The 15,872-nt window shown below is 37.4% G+C and overlaps 1 protein-coding gene across 7 annotated transcripts in view; it reads right to left on the bottom strand.

Moving 5' to 3' along the window:
• Positions 1-13,164: 13,164 nt before the first annotated feature.
• The window catches only part of LOC146479897 (uncharacterized), a 61,225-nt gene continuing 58,517 nt past the window's right edge, over positions 13,165-15,872 (bottom strand). For all 7 annotated transcript variants that reach the window (XM_085110768.1, XM_085110767.1, XM_085110766.1 and 4 more), the window contains one exon: positions 13,165-15,868. In XM_085110768.1, coding sequence (XP_084966894.1) covers positions 15,327-15,868 — 542 coding nt within the window. In that variant the 3' untranslated portion in view covers positions 13,165-15,326. The remainder of the gene's footprint in view (positions 15,869-15,872) is intronic.

Raw genomic sequence — 15,872 nt, 5'->3', positions numbered from 1 at the left:
AAATACGTAGATTTCAAGAAAAATAGACGTTATTCCAAACCGCGTCTTTGCAAAGTTTTATTTCTAACGTAGAATACTCTGCATCCGTGCAAAATTATTTTGCCCAAAAAATTTCACGTTTGCTCATTTTCCTCACATGGGCCTCGAACTATGAGTATATGAAAAAAAGGATTAACTTCCTGTGAAAAAAAAAAAAAAAAAAAAAAAAAAAAAAAAAAAAAAAGAGCCAAAATAGGAGAAAACGAGTTTTTGAAAGTTATATTTCCGCAAGGACGTTTGTAGCATAGATGATACCTTCATAACTCCCGGCCCGCGCAATTTCAGTTTTACGCTCACTACAAGATGGAGGATGCAGTACCGTGACCGAGACTGGCAACTAACAAAATAACACTACAGTTAGCCTAATTGGCACTGCGGTTAGCCTATATAGCACTCCGGTAAACCTAAATAGCTCTGCGGTTAGCCTTATTTAGCTTAGGTAGTTTGCAGTTAGCCTATATATTTGTGGTTAGGGCATCTAGCCAAAAAATTGCGGTAGCCAGCCGTCGGCGGTAGTCTTGTGCCTAGTGGTAAGGTTCCCGCTTTAAAATCGCTAGGGGCTATCTCTTTTTCTAACTTAAAAGAGTCGCTAAGTGTGATTTATAACTTTGATTTATAGTATCCTCCATCTTGAAGTGGACATAAGAAAATTACACGACCCGGAGCGATGAGAGGCGGCCGTATTTGTAGCCTAGGTTGTTTGCCAAAAGAACTGTTCGAAGATGCTTTCTTATAACTAAGTCATAGTTGCTTAAGTTATAAAAGTCTTCAAGTAATATTGCCAACCATAATCACGGTTAGCGCTAAAAATGTTGTTTTATATAGCGAAACAATATTTAATCTTTTGGAAGGAGAGGGAAGAAAAAGTCGGTAAGTTAATGCTCACTGAATCGTTGATAGAATTTTAACTAAAACAGGAAGACGAAGAAAATGATAAGCTCAAGCGCCGTTACTTACACTTTTTGACAACTCCTAGTCAGTAATGACTTCTTTAATTGGTTTAAAAGGTGTAATCAATTCAAACCGGAAATTATAATGGAATAGTAGTTCTCATACCGTCAAAAAAGTGGCGTGATTGATGACATTTTATTAATTAAAAAATACCAGCCGTACAACGTTCAGTGCTTGCCATCTGGAATCGTTGATCAGCTGAAAGAAGGTGACGTTCAGTTAAAATTGCGCTTGTCCTAAGAAATAATCGAGTGCTACTCGAATTAATCGAACAGATTATGAGATGCTAAATCTTTAAGGAGCAGTTAAATTTATGTGGTCATAGAAGAATCGAAGAAAATAATCCCTCAGTCACGAGTGTAAGGGGAAGACATTATTACTGAAGAAAAGATGTTACCAGGAGTGCTAAAACACCCACTCTTTCTTACGTGGTGTAAGAAAAGACAAGATCCTGCTGCATTCGGGTGAGAAATTTCTTATTTCAAAACCTTTTTGGATACATAAATGGTTAAACTAGACGTGTTTCTGTAAGACAATAAAATAAGAGTGAAGCAAGCTAAAACGATTTTACTGTGGTAGCTGGTCAAGGGTAGGTTTTTGTCTCGAAGTAAAAAACGCCGGTTCAACACCGAGAATCCTAATTAACATCCAGAGAGGAAGATATTATTTCCAGCTGGAATTTTTAATCCAGTTACTAGATTTTTGAGGAAGATGTGTTGGAATACGAGAAAAACACAACACTTAATAAGAACAAAACAAAACAAGAGAAAAAAAAAAAAAAAGGAAAACAAAGAAAACAAACAGAGTATTGCACTCAACTGTTTTCCCACCAGTTATCAGAATTGAGCCTTCAGCTCTGAGCTTTAATTTGATGGCGTAAACGATTGCCATCAGCCCTGCGTTTTAATTTGATGGAGTAAACGATTGCCATCAGCCCTGAGTTTTAATTTGATGGAGTAAACGATTTTACTGCTACTCGATGAAAATCTTTGCAAATCTGATGCATTTCTGTAGAATATTAGGGACCTTACGAATGCACGACGGCAACACCAACGTGATGCGTGACTTAGGAATAATATGTTCATTGTTCAACTTGTAAAATGTAAACGAATTATCCAACATCACAAGTAGCAACGATCGGCCTCACGCGCCTACCGGCGCGCGGGGAAATGATGATGATGATTAGTAGCAACGAAGTTCACGGTCAGAAAGAGGAAGAAAAATACACTGTGTTGTACCCAAGTGGAAAAGAAATGACTAGATTTTAACGCATGTGCAGAGCCATTGTTTTACTGATTAAAACGTTTGTTCTCATTACCGTCGCCGTCGTGTTTTCTTAAGGTCCCCAATTGCTTTGATGCTACCACTTTCCCTTACTTGCAATTTTTTCGAGTAAAGTGGGTCTCTTTTAAAAAGTTAACTCTAGACATTTATGGAGGACTGATCTCTGCTATAAATCTTAACTTAGAATTATGAGATAAAATCAGCATATCTGGATTCCGCAAAAACTTAACAGAAGAAGAGCCAAGGAAACCTCTGGAGATTTCATCTACGTATTTTTTTTAAAAAAAATTTCCTTAAAAGATTAAACTTTTGAAGCTTGCCTGTGAGGGTGAGAGTAGTTTAAAAGAAAAAAAAAAAAACACAGAAGTGTGAAAGTCGTAATTATTAGGCCATTCCAAAAAATTCCAACGTTATACATTTGTTGATCGAAGTCGCTTTGTTGTTATGATTTATGTTCCCGATTAATTTGCTTTTTATATGTCAGAAATCACCGTAAATATATCTTCCCTTGGAAATAGGTGGGCGATCAAAAACATAATGCAACCTGCGATCATGCCCAAATTTAACATCGCTCTTATTTCCTCTTATGTTTTCGTCAGCGGAAATCGAAGCAAAGCATGGCCGCAAACCTTACTGTCTTTTGGAATCACCGGAAATAGATGAGGCCCTCTTTGTTCGCAGGGCTCTGGTGACGTTCTTCACTACTCGGCAACACTATTTGCGAAGAAGTGGTATCATATTGCTTTGTTTTGACTGTGTTGTGTCTCTTTTTCTTATACGTTTTTGTGCCAGATTGTGGTAACACCGCTTGTTCTGTTAACGTGCCATCGATACCGGCCATGTCTAAACTGGATTCGCTTAAAATTAAAGTTCACGGAATGATCTCAATGACGAGAGGTAAAGTTGAAGCCAATGACGAGTTTGAACTGGATCTTCGATTGCTATTCTTCCTGGTTCTCTGATTGAGAACTGTTTTGTACCCAAGAATACGGAAAGACAAGACACACTGCCGGTTCCAGGTTAAGATCCAAGTTTTTATATTAATCAGTTTTACGGAAATGTATGTAAGACACACTTTTGAAGAACAAAGGAGAGCTAACATCTAAAGAGTTATCAGGTCGAATTTATTTTATTCTCGTTTCATTTTACCATTTTAACTGACACTTTGAATGTCCTTTAATAACGTAAGCTCAAGATAGCACAAATAAATCACAACAAAAACAGACATCTTATTAAGTTGAAATCGAAGTCTTTCGCCAAGCCCTGAACGTTTGATCGCCATAAACAAGATATCATTTGCTAGCAGGCTTTCCAAACACAGAATACCTCGTTTTTGCGGCTTAAAAGGTTTTTCATAAGTGGTACTCTCTAAAACTGTTAACTTATTTCAACAATTATAAAATTTGCGAATGTAAATCAACCATAGCGAAATGGTCGCACGAGAGCTCGTGGGTATCGCATAAATGAAGTTATTTTGATTGGCTGATTTGATAACCTTCAAATCAATCGGAAAAGCAGTGGGAGCTACACGCTCCGTAGAAGACCTTGCATCAAGCTCTATTTTAGTTTAACATTTTCGGCGAGAAATGACAGACATTGCCAGATATAAACCCTTTCAACTACACCAAGCACCGAGCATCTGACTGGTAACCAGGCGACCCGGCTAAACCATATTTTCACTCATTTGTTACCTCGTGGTTTATAACTGAAACAGAATTCCAAGCCTACTATACGTTTTCATTTTGATGTTGCTACTTTTACGACGAACGTCAAGTAGATTTCAAGAAAACTAGACATTATTCCAAACCGCGTCTTTGCAAAGTTTTATTTCTGTCGTACAATACTCTGCATCCATGCAAAATTATTTTGCCCAAAAAATTCCACGTTTGCTCATTTAGATGTTTCACTCCTCACGTGAGCTTCGAGCTATATGTATATAAAAAACAAGGATTAACTTCCTGTGAAACACGCCAAAAAAAGGAGAAAACGTTTTTTTTAAAGTTATATTTCCGCAACGACGACGGCAACGGCAACGCAAACGTCACTTCGCGTTACTTCTATTACTTTGCGATTATTCCAATTGACTCACCTTCTACAATGTTGGCGAAGTATCAGGGAACTAAATTGATAGGAACGGCGTTCAAGTAAGGAAGGAAAATGAAAAATTCACCGTCGTGTGCTCACGTTCTCCACAAAACCTTGAACTTGGTCATTTCACGTTGTTGTTTTGCTGATGACGGCAAAGAAATGTACAAAAACATATAACGCACGTGCAAAGCGATTGTTTTTGCTCATTAAACCTACTGTTTTGTGGCGTTCTCGTTGCCGTTGCCGTCGTCTTTGCTTTAAGTTCCCTAACACCTTCATAGCTCTTTGCCTACGCAATTTCAGTTTTACACCCACTTCAAGATGGCGGATGCTTACCGTGACAGACTGACAACTAACAAAATAACACCCCGGTTATCTTAAATAGCACTCCGGTTAGCCTACATAGCAATCCCGAAAACCAAAATAGCTCTCCGGTTAGCCTTATTTAGCTTAGGTAGTTTGCAGTTTACTCTATATATTTGTGGTTGGGATATCTAGCCAAAAAATTGCGGTAGCCAGTCGTCGGTAGTCCCTAGTGGTGAGGTTTCCGCTTTGAAATCGCTTGGGGTCATCTCTTTTTTTTAACTTAAAAAAGTGGCTTAGGGTGATTTACAACTTTGATTTATAGTATCCTCCATCTTGAAGTGGGCATAAGAAAAATACACGACCCGGAGAGATGAGAGGCGGCCGTATTTGTAGCCAAGGATGTTTGCCAAAGAAAGCGTTCGAAGATGCTTTCTTATAACTATGTCAGAATCTTTAAGTGATATTGCCAACCATAATCACGGTTAGCACTAAAAATGTTCTTTTATATAGCGAAACAATATTTAAACCTTTGGAAGGAGTGGGAAGAAAAGTAAGTTAATGCTTAATTCGTCGATATAATTTTTTATAAAACAGGAAGACGAAGAAAGTGATAAGTTAAAGTGTCGTTACTTAGGCTTTTTGACAACTCTAAGTTAATGACTTCATAAATTGGTTTTAAAGGTATAATCAATTCAAACCGGAAATTATAATGGAATATTGGTCCTCATACTGAAAAGATCCGTCAAGCAAGCGGCAAATGAATAAAAGGCACATTTAAGAGGGATTATCTTGTTGACCTAAATTTCGATTGTATCAGTTATTTTTCTTTTAGGACCTTCAGAGCTAGGCAATTTCGCTTTACTTTCTGTATTTATTTATTTTATTGCAATAAATATTATTAATATTTTTCATATCATTTTTATAGCGTTTAATAATATAAGGAATACGAGCTCGCTTAAAATACAAAGAAAGATCCTTATTCTAAAGAAAAAAGCTTAGGCCGGTTTTTAGCAAAGAATGTATTTGTAATGAGCTTGTTCTTTGCAACTGCTATTCATTGTATTATGTGGATAGATTATAACAGAAATTCCCAATTCAATTCAATTTCAATTCAATTCGTTTATTTTGCCATTAACCAAAAAATACAACATGAAGAATTAGGGTAATATGAAATAAGGGTCATCGATCTTTTTTGTAGATCAATAAAAAAACGAACGTGGTGGCGACAAATTGATCGAATGCGAGAAATTGGTTTGTTATCTACACTTTGACAATTGAAAAATTCTCACCTATAAACTAGGAATTTAATTAAGAGCGGAAGTCATTATTACCAAAGGGATTCAATGGATTTCTTTCTTCCAGAGTCGTGTCGAAAAGCATTTTTAGATGTTTATAATCATCTAAATTGGGTAGTTTGGTATCACTTTATTTATATTTTTAACAAGCGAGTAGAAATGAAAAGGAATACAAGGGCATTTATAATCTATTTTAAAAGGAAAATTAATGATAAAAACGTCAGTCACGATGTTTCGACGACTTATATGTCATCATTGCCAAATGTGGAGAAATTAACTTAAGTGGCATATATACATACAGAAATGGAAGCCATTATTTTTACGATTCCATCTATTCAAATATATTTTTTTGGCTATTCAAAGTGACACAAAAAAGAGGTGACACTGCAACTTTAAGACGAACAATCACCTAATATCATATACAAATACCCAAGATATCTCATTTTTGATTTCAGCGTTTTCTCAACACTTCGCGTGGGTTGACATTCATCCCTGCTTTTCGTTTTCCGCGTTTAGATTTCGAAGTTCAACATAAAATGTGTTTAAAATAGTTGCTGAGGTTTGCAGGTGGCAGCAAAGCATCATGCAAGTGAAAACGGAATTAAAGATCTTCAAAAAATGATCATTAAAAGATTTCTTATTTATTGATTCTTTCATCAACAGTTCAAATATACTGACAATTCAAATATTTCATGTTCATCTATTCACTTCAATGGGTATATTTTGAACTCACAATATTACCAGTTCCCAGTTGGTTTGACGGCTTATTTCGTAGAGCACTGTAACGGTATCGCTGAGGTCAGGGGTTGAAGTCCCGTTCAAGCTTTAAAAAAACACTGCAAACAGATCCTTAGGGTGGAGAAAAGACAAAGGCACAAAAGAACAATACAAACTAAAAAATAAACTGATGAGCACACTACTATGACGATAAAAATATGCCACGAGAAGATCGTATCTCTGCCTATCTGACGGAACCATGGAATTATCACGAACGCGGGAAAACAGGAAGTTGTTTATTTTTAATTATTTTGGTTCTTTCTTACTCCCACCCTCCATGAAAGGAATTCGATTCAGCAACTCGGAGATAAACCCAACTCTACTGAACATTATGACTAAGGTTGGGCTAGGAACTTCGACAGGGTGACAGACAAGCGAAATTTTAGTTGACATTTATAACAAAATAGAGACGCTGAAGTTCCTTTGAGCGGGCATTAGAGTGAAATTCAAGTGATTATCGTTACACCAAAACGAAAGTAATTATTCTAGCCAATCAAAACAGACGCAAAAACGACAATGAACGAAGCAAATTCGAAGAAAATACAAGCGTGAACCGGCGCGAAACGCGGTTAAACGCGTGCGACCAAACTACGATTGATTTTTGATTTTACTTCTCACTGGTCGAGAAAGTGGCGGGAATTTTTTGTCAGCCAATCAGAGAGTGGTTATTGGATTGATTTACTGCGATTTTTCAAGTTTTGTCTGAGGGAAGTATACTCAATTGAAATGCGAGTATAAGATGCGCCTAACTCAGGTCAATCACACCGGACGTAGCGGAATTGCAAACCTCTTTAAGAGTTATTGTCTGAGAAAACCAGGCAGGTGGTCAAAGATGGGGGTCGGCCAAATCATTCCATACTAACATCATAGATAGGTTAGGTGGACTTATGGATAAATATACTAAAGTTTGCTCTTCAAGTGTTTTGGTATAGGAGATATGAGATCCACTCTCCATCACCCCCTCAGGTCCTAGTTTTTCTGGTAAATTTGACCCAAATTTGACAGCCAGCAAAAACTGTACAATCTAGCGAACGAAGTTCATGTTTTGTACCTGATATGAATGGGCATTGAACTTCTTGTAAAAAGCCAGAGATATGCGAAATAAGCAAAAGTCACTTTACAACATTTAGTTTTGGAATACCTATATTTCGTATCTGCAAATGAACAAGAAATTAGCCATTTTCGACTTCACGCAGAACACACAACTAAAACTTCAGCAAAAACTGGATGCCAAAACCAAACACTCTTACCTTCCATCTATCAAAATCAGCAATAATCTTTTTGGGCCATTCAAACAGTAAGATGCTACATCACCTCCATTTCTCTTACTACTCGATGTCATGTACAGCACGACACGACGCAATTAATGTGCTGTTTAAGCCGCTCCTGGATTTCGCATTGGGTTTGTCTTAAGTTAAAAATATTCAGTTGATCAAATTAGTTCCACAAAAAATTTAAATCCCCTCTCTTGCGAATTGAACGGAAAGAAAATTAAGAAAACGCGAAAATAAACAAAACGACGCCATGTTGAATTTGTTCACTCGGGATAGACTGGGAACTAGTTGATTGGTTGTAAGGTAGCCAAGGCTGGCCACGGATGATTGTTCCACGCTGTTTTTCAGAAGTAAGCTTTTTGATTTAAGGAAGGCTGGTTTAGGCTCATGCCGTAAGTGGCAAGGAATAACAAACTGTTGGGAAATGAAGATACCAACGATAGTTACAACCATTTTCCTTGCTTATTAAATGGCCTACATGTTGTTATGCTTGCTGGGCAGGGAATATCGTTTTGAAATTTAATTTGCATTTTGTGGGCTTTGATTAGGTGAAGTTTCTGGGTCAAGCTGTCTTGTACTGTCAAAGACGGAATTACAACAAATCAAATAAGAGCCAAAAACACAAGAGTAATTTAGAGAAACTACCGTAGCCCAGTTGGAAGTCTTGTTTGTAGATTCACTTGCAGAAACTCTATTTTGTTTCAATACAAAGGGAAAAAATCCGAAAAAACAACGTCATATTCTTTTATATCGTAACAGACTATACACGTACGAAAGTATTTTATGACAATTTTGTTCTTACCATATTTACATTTATTACGTGACATATGGGCTTCGCTCCAGTCTTTTGCGACAGTATTTACATTGCACTCAGAAGCGTAATGTACAACGCAAAATGAGCTGCTTATTTTCAACTGTTGCCAGTGTATGCGGTCCAACACCATACGCGCCAAATAAGCTTTATGTTATTCCTCTCAAATCATGCAGAAAGGATTTAACAGATTATCTAACTAATCTGGGTGTCAGTCGATCGAAGTCGAGGCTTAGGGACACGGATTAACGAGGCTGATGTTATTCTCAATCGCGCCGGATTGCATTCTCTATCAGAGGAAGACAGCGAAATGTCCAAAGCTCAAATACGAATTAACAACACATTACCAGAAGTTAAAATCCAGTTGTTCTCACCCATCTCACAGAGGTGAAGCGAAAAAATTAAAAAATCCTCGTCGGGTAAACAAACAGGTGTCGGAAGAAATATACCAGGAGTTTCAAGTTTCAGTTCTAATAGGATCCGGTATGTACAATAAGCCAATATTTAAATTATTTTCTCGCAATTCACCTTTTTTTGGTAATTAATTTACTCTTTATATGTTACCTTAAGATATTTTCACCTTACGTGTAGTTTCTTATCAGTTCGGAAATCTGTGCTAATTTATCAAATGCGTTGTTTTGTAACAATGTAACAAACATCTCATTCAATTGAAATCAACATTTCAAATATTGTTTCAGCCCTGTGTATTATAAACACTTGTCGAAAAGGCCATTCAAGCAGATTTAAAGTGGAGGATGCTACCTCAAAATTTGAGGACAAGCTTAAGGTGAATGTTTTGAATTAATAGTAAGATTACTGTTCCCTTGGACCGATATATAACTTCTTTATTTATTCGACCCGGAGACAATTTTGTGATGATCCCAGTAGAGTTTAAGAGTTAGGCGTTGCAGATTCTACGTTAACTTGATGTTATTTGTCTATTCTCTGATTAGCGTTCTTGACGGTCCGGCAGCTCCTCCTTCCCGTCTCCTATCATATTTATCAAGGTATCAAAGCGGAGATAATACAGCCAAAACTAATTTTTTGTTAATTTGTTGTGTAAGTTTTCAACAGCAGCTTTTATAACCAAAACGCGCATACTCCCAAGGGCCTTCTGGTGTACATGACAAGCCAGAATGACAAATCCAACGCTTTTATTGAAAGCAAATGACGTATTCAGTGAGGGCTCCTAGCTAAAGGTAAATATTTCGCTTCACGACATGTGTTCATTGACAGACCAACGGAACTAGCAAAGTTCAAAATAAGTAAACAAAAGATCGGAAGCAAAAACAAACATACCTTGGAAAAGGCAGTTATCTATAGGAAAAAGGAAATTCCAACCCAATGGGTATCTGCAAGGAAAATTCTTTTTTCTAAATATCAAGCGCAGATTTTCCGTCAGTTATCTTTAGTTTTACGCAGTTTATTTTAAAGGTTGAACAATTCCATGACACTGTTTCTACTTATTTCACACATCCAATCGGATTGCCTTGCGGTAAAAGTAGAGATCAGATTTCAGCTTTCCTCAGTGATTCAGAGGGGAGCGTGTCGAGTAGAGAGATTAACCTAGGAGGGTCAATTTATTGAGTAATAACTGTGATCAGTTTGCTTATACATTGTACAGAGATTTGTTTTACTAGTGTTATGTAGTACAAGTGTCAAATAACGGTACTTCTTTCGAAGTTACTAAACGGAAACTTTCTTATAAAGGCATTGCAATTTTTGTTATTAAATACAACAATTCCAGTTGTTCATCCTTTAGCGTGCTTTATCGAGTTGTGAAGAACGCGGGAGTTGGATATCTCTGATTTCTTGACGGTGGAAATGTACATCAAAAGCCGCGCGCTCAAAAAAAATCCAATAAAGTTATTTTTTCACGCTATTGCGCGGTTCTGCTGGTTCTATTTTGAGCATGATTCGTTCATGTCATTATTTGTTCAGATCTTGAGCTGTTTATCGCGACAAACAGACGTTTCTAGCAACAATGCGCCGGCGATAGGTCCTTCCCTGTCCCCTTCCTACCTAAAGTAAAAATAAGTAGGTCCCAGTCCCTTGAGAGTAATCCAACTCAAGATGGCGTCGTTCTGTTTAGTTCGTATTTCTTTTAAAATTTTTCCTTCTGTTAAATTTGCCAGAGAGGGGTTCTGATTTTTTTGGGACCGCTTTAGTCAACTGCATATATTTAACCGTGGAGAAATCCAATGTGGAAACCAAGAGCGGCTTAATCGGCACATTGCTTGCGTCGTGTCGTGCTGTACATGACAACAAGTGGTAGGAGTAATGGAGGTGGTGAAGCATCTTGCTGTTTGAATGGCCCAAAAAGATTATTGATGATTGTGATAGAGGGAAGGTAAGAGTGTTTGGTTTTAGCATCCGATTGTTGCTGAAGATTTAGTTGTGTGTTCTGCGTGAGTTGGAAAATGGCTAATTTCTTGCTCATTCGCAGATGCATAGGTATTCCAAAACTAAATGTTGTAGAGTGACTTTTGCTTATTTCGCATATCTCTGGCTTTTTACAAGAAGTTCTATGACCATTTATATCAGGTACAAAACACGAACTCTCTTCGCTAAATTTTACAGTTTTTGCTGGCTGTGAAATTTGGGTCAAATTTACCAGAAAAACTAGGACCTGAGGGGGTGATGGAGAGTGGATCTCATATCTCCTATACCAAAACACTTGAAGAGTAAACTTTAGTAAATTTATCCATAAGTCCACCTAACCTAACTATGATGTTAGTATGGAATGATTTGGCCGACCCCCATCTTTCAGCTTTTTCAGATTTTGCCCGGTTTTCTCAGACATTGACTCTTAAGTTCGCTTTGAGATCCACATTTTTCCAGTACGATGGATTGACTTACGAACAACAAGTTGGCAGCCATGGTAATCCTAGTCTCTACAGTGATAGAAAACGTTTACACGGTGGAATCTGAAGAAAAAACCTAGTCACTCGCGCACTGTATGTCTAAGTCATGGAAACGTTACGTGGACGATACCTGTACCATCGTCGGCACGAAAGTTGACAGTTTCTTACAAAACCTCAGTAGTCAACAACTAACAATCCGTTTCACAATGCATGGAAACTGAGATTGATAACAAAATTCCCCTTCTTCACACTTTGGCTTCATGAGATTCGGATGGATGCATCACTCTACCAGTATTTACAAAAAGCCTACGCACACTGACCAATGCCTAGCCTTTAAGTGCTCATACGATCGATCCAAACACTTCTTAACTAAACTATTGGTCATCTTTCAGGAGAAGAAGCACTTGTCATCAGTTCTTGTTTCTAAAGGATGTCCGAATTCGTTTGTGAAAAACATCACTAAAACCAAGACACAAAAAGCCGGAAAAGAACCTGCATATAAAATAAACTCCACTGCTCTTCGCCTTTGCTTGCAACAGCAAGACAACGGACCACTTTTAAGCCTGACAGAAAACTTAGCACCGAAGCGACCTAACGACGCTGTAGATCGGAAAGAACAAGACGGAGTAGTCTTCAAGATTCCCTGCGAATGTGGCAAGGAATTGGAGAAACTGGAAGAATAATGCATGTCCTCAGGCGTTTCAGAACATGCTAATGAGACCGGACCCTATCCGTTCTGGGACAAGGTTAAGTTTATTGACCGCCACTCACACTGGCTCACTCAGAAGGAGTAAAAGAGGCTTTTCACAATAAGAATTCATACAAATATCATCAATAGGGATAATGGAACTGAAATTGACCGAAACGTGGATGTCCACGATGAAAAGGCACAACAGCCGATAGGTATTACAGTGGACCCCTGAGGGAACAGCGAGGATCGAAATCCGTCAGTCACAAGAACCAAATCGAGGATCGAAATCCGCCAATCCTCACGGTGCAACATACTTATGTTGATACACAGTCAGTCGATGCCATGGCCTGATAGCGGTCGCAGGAGACGTTGCGATTAACACCTAGCCTACACAATCGTGAGACAAACGATTAATTTTGATCTACCCATAATTTTAGCTTTAAAAGTGGTTATAACTAAACAAAAGCTCGGTGACCCTCGTTCTTATTGTGGAACTGTAATGAGTATGTTGAGATACAACTTTAGGGGGTTCAGAGCCACCTTAAATTTTAGAAAATAGTTCTATAATGAAAAAATGAGGGTTAACCGAGCTCGTTTTTGGCCCTGTTCGTGATATGCAGGCATTTCAATCACGTATAATCCAATTCAAGTTACGGATAAGAATGAGGATGCACGAATTTTAAGTTCGAATTTTATGCTTGAAGTACCGGTTGACGCGATTGAAATACGGCGTAATATCTCATTTACAGGTTAGTTATCATAAAGTTAAAAACGCGGTTGAGTATTTTTACAGATAAACTTTTATTTTTCTTCATTTCTCAATGAACAATTTTTCTCTGGATAATACACTTCCCAATTCTTTTCTTTTAAGTAGTGTTTTTCGTTTAGCACAGAACGCCTACTTTTTTATTGGCTTCTTTGCCTTCTTTACTGCGACTGCAATGCGGGCATAAGTATATAATAAATATGTACATTTTTTTTGCATAAGCATCATCTACATTTATATGCATATGGTACAAGGTAAAGTAACAAGTACGGGTAATCAAATGGTGACAACTAAAATAAGGAATAGTTTCACGCGCGTTTTGTTAAAATTCTAATAATCTTCCGAACCTTTAGGTGAGGGAAATCGTTAGAATTTTGACAAAACGCAAGTGAAATTATTTCCGAATTTCATAATTATACCATTTGATTACCTTTTAATTTCATGGTTGACAAATGACCCTCACTGAAAATCGCGAGTTTTTGACTTGTCTATGTATCAAGAAACTTTGCAACAGCAATTTTGTAATTTCACGTGTGAAATTATAAATTAGCTCTGAAATTTCTCGCCAAAATTAAGGAGTTTTTTTTTTGTCACCCATGTTATTATAGATAATAATGACACGACCAATAATTGAACGGCTAGTAGGTTATAAGCAGAAAAAGTACGCTTGCAAGCGTTGAAACTAAAACTTTTAAACGTTCTACATAGATTGTTGCATGAGTGCTTCATATCTCTGCAATTTAAGAGACAACATATTTAGAGCGAGCGGGTCTTTGTAAATGGTTGCAAATTTGAATATGAAAAGAGTGAAGTCCGTGCACAAGGAAACCTAATTTTACCAAAGAATGTCGGATATATGGATATAATCATATATTTTGGTGGGTTCAAAATTTCTGCAAACAGCTGTATATATATGTATATATGATCAAAAAATCTCAAAATGTAGAATAGGATATTAAAGTGCTTTATAAATGTAATATTTTGTTATGCAGAAGTGGATAAGTCAAAATCATTCAAAACTGTTTGTGGGACGATTTTAATTCGTATATTATCCTCAAAAAAGAAAGTTGAAAACCGAGAGGTTTTGAGAATATGTTACGCATGACTGGGATCCTCTCTTGCTGGTAGTGCCTTGTTATTTTTTTTGTGACAGTGGTGTTTCAGGTTCGTGTTGTAGTTTATGGATAACTAACAATTGTTCCACAAGCTCGCGTTGGATATAACATGATAGATAACCAACGAGTTGGCTATGATCATCTCCTGTTCAACAAGCGCGAGTGGAATAATAGTTATCCTTAAACCAAGCCTGAAACAACACAGTATCTTTTTTCTTAGTATATTTCGCGAAATAATTGCTCATTATGTAGACCTATAAGAGATGTACAAGCTACGTATAGCTTCCAAAATTGTGTTGGCAAATACAAGTTGGCAATTGTGAATGAAATAACAACAGTTTGGAAACATGTTCTCATATTGCGACAGCTAGCGCAGGTCTTAATAATCTCGTCAACGTTTTGTGACGTGTGAACGTTTGTTAACAACCGTTGTCAAGTAATACATTGTTTACTTCAGACGTCAGAGAGAAGGATATAGAAAACAAATTGCGTACCAACTTTGATTTACTGAATGATAACGTCGAGTTAATTTTGTGGATGTCTGCTGGCTTATCAACTTCTTGGATTTTTCCAACTTTGCATGGCTACGTTTCGAGGCGCATTATCAAACACTAGAAGATGCATACATGAGTTTCACTGGGACTTTATAAACCAGCAGTAAAATTGGAGGTGCTGGACATCCTAAAAAATCAGATTCTTAAGTGATGATATACCTTCACAAACAAGTCATTATATAATGAAAAAGAAACAAGAAATGATGGTACTAAAGTTATCGCTGTTCACTTGTGTTGTTTTCCTTAGCCCTCCCTCGGGTCATCTGGCTCCTTTTTTTAGGTAGCCCTCCTTTTAAGGGAATTATCATTAATTACATACCCCGTCTCTTGTTAGAATTCTACCAGCCCACTCCACTATCATAATCCAAATAGAACCCACAGTTTTTATTTTAACGCTAATTAAAAAAAAAAAAAAATAGAACAAAGGGTCTCTTCCTTGAACAAATTGCAGCTGTCTTACTGCCTGTTCTTATTTTCCCCGAAGTTCACCAGCTACTTTTCAACAGAACAGTTACACATAGGATATCTCAGAGACATTGCTATTTGTGCTGTCGAGCCTTCCAAATCTAGGTCTTTGACCTGTAACAACCTGACAACCATCACTGTTGTTATTGTTGCAGTGTGTCATTGAATCTTGTTGCAAACCCAGAAACCTTTCAAGCCTAGACCTCCAAACAGATCTTTCCAAACGACTGTTCCAGTCGATAAAGCCATGTTCCCTTAGCTCAGAAGGTAGGTATATACAATCCACGTCATCAATCCTTATAAAAACCAAGCTGTTGTCCCTTTTCTTTACAAGCCGATGTATCGCAAGGTCAAGTTCGTACTGGCAGTAAGGACTCTTCACAAAATGTTTTGAAAACAACGCTATGACTTTGTAGCTGCTGTCTACACTGTCTGCCATGCAGTCTCGGAAAGGAATGCCGGCAATAAAATCCCTGTAGTGTATACAGCATGTCAAATCATGTTTTTCTTCGAGAAGGGGAAGGAGCTTTCTTGTCATCCATAAACGGTCTTCATTGCTGTATATTATAAAGGCGTGGTATTTGAAATCTAT

Source organism: Pavona decussata, unplaced genomic scaffold, assembly GCF_977016875.1.
Source record: "Pavona decussata unplaced genomic scaffold, jaPavDecu1.1 SCAFFOLD_58, whole genome shotgun sequence".
Lineage (NCBI taxonomy): Eukaryota > Metazoa > Cnidaria > Anthozoa > Scleractinia > Agariciidae > Pavona > Pavona decussata.
This window is presented reverse-complemented; position numbering and strand designations above follow the sequence as displayed.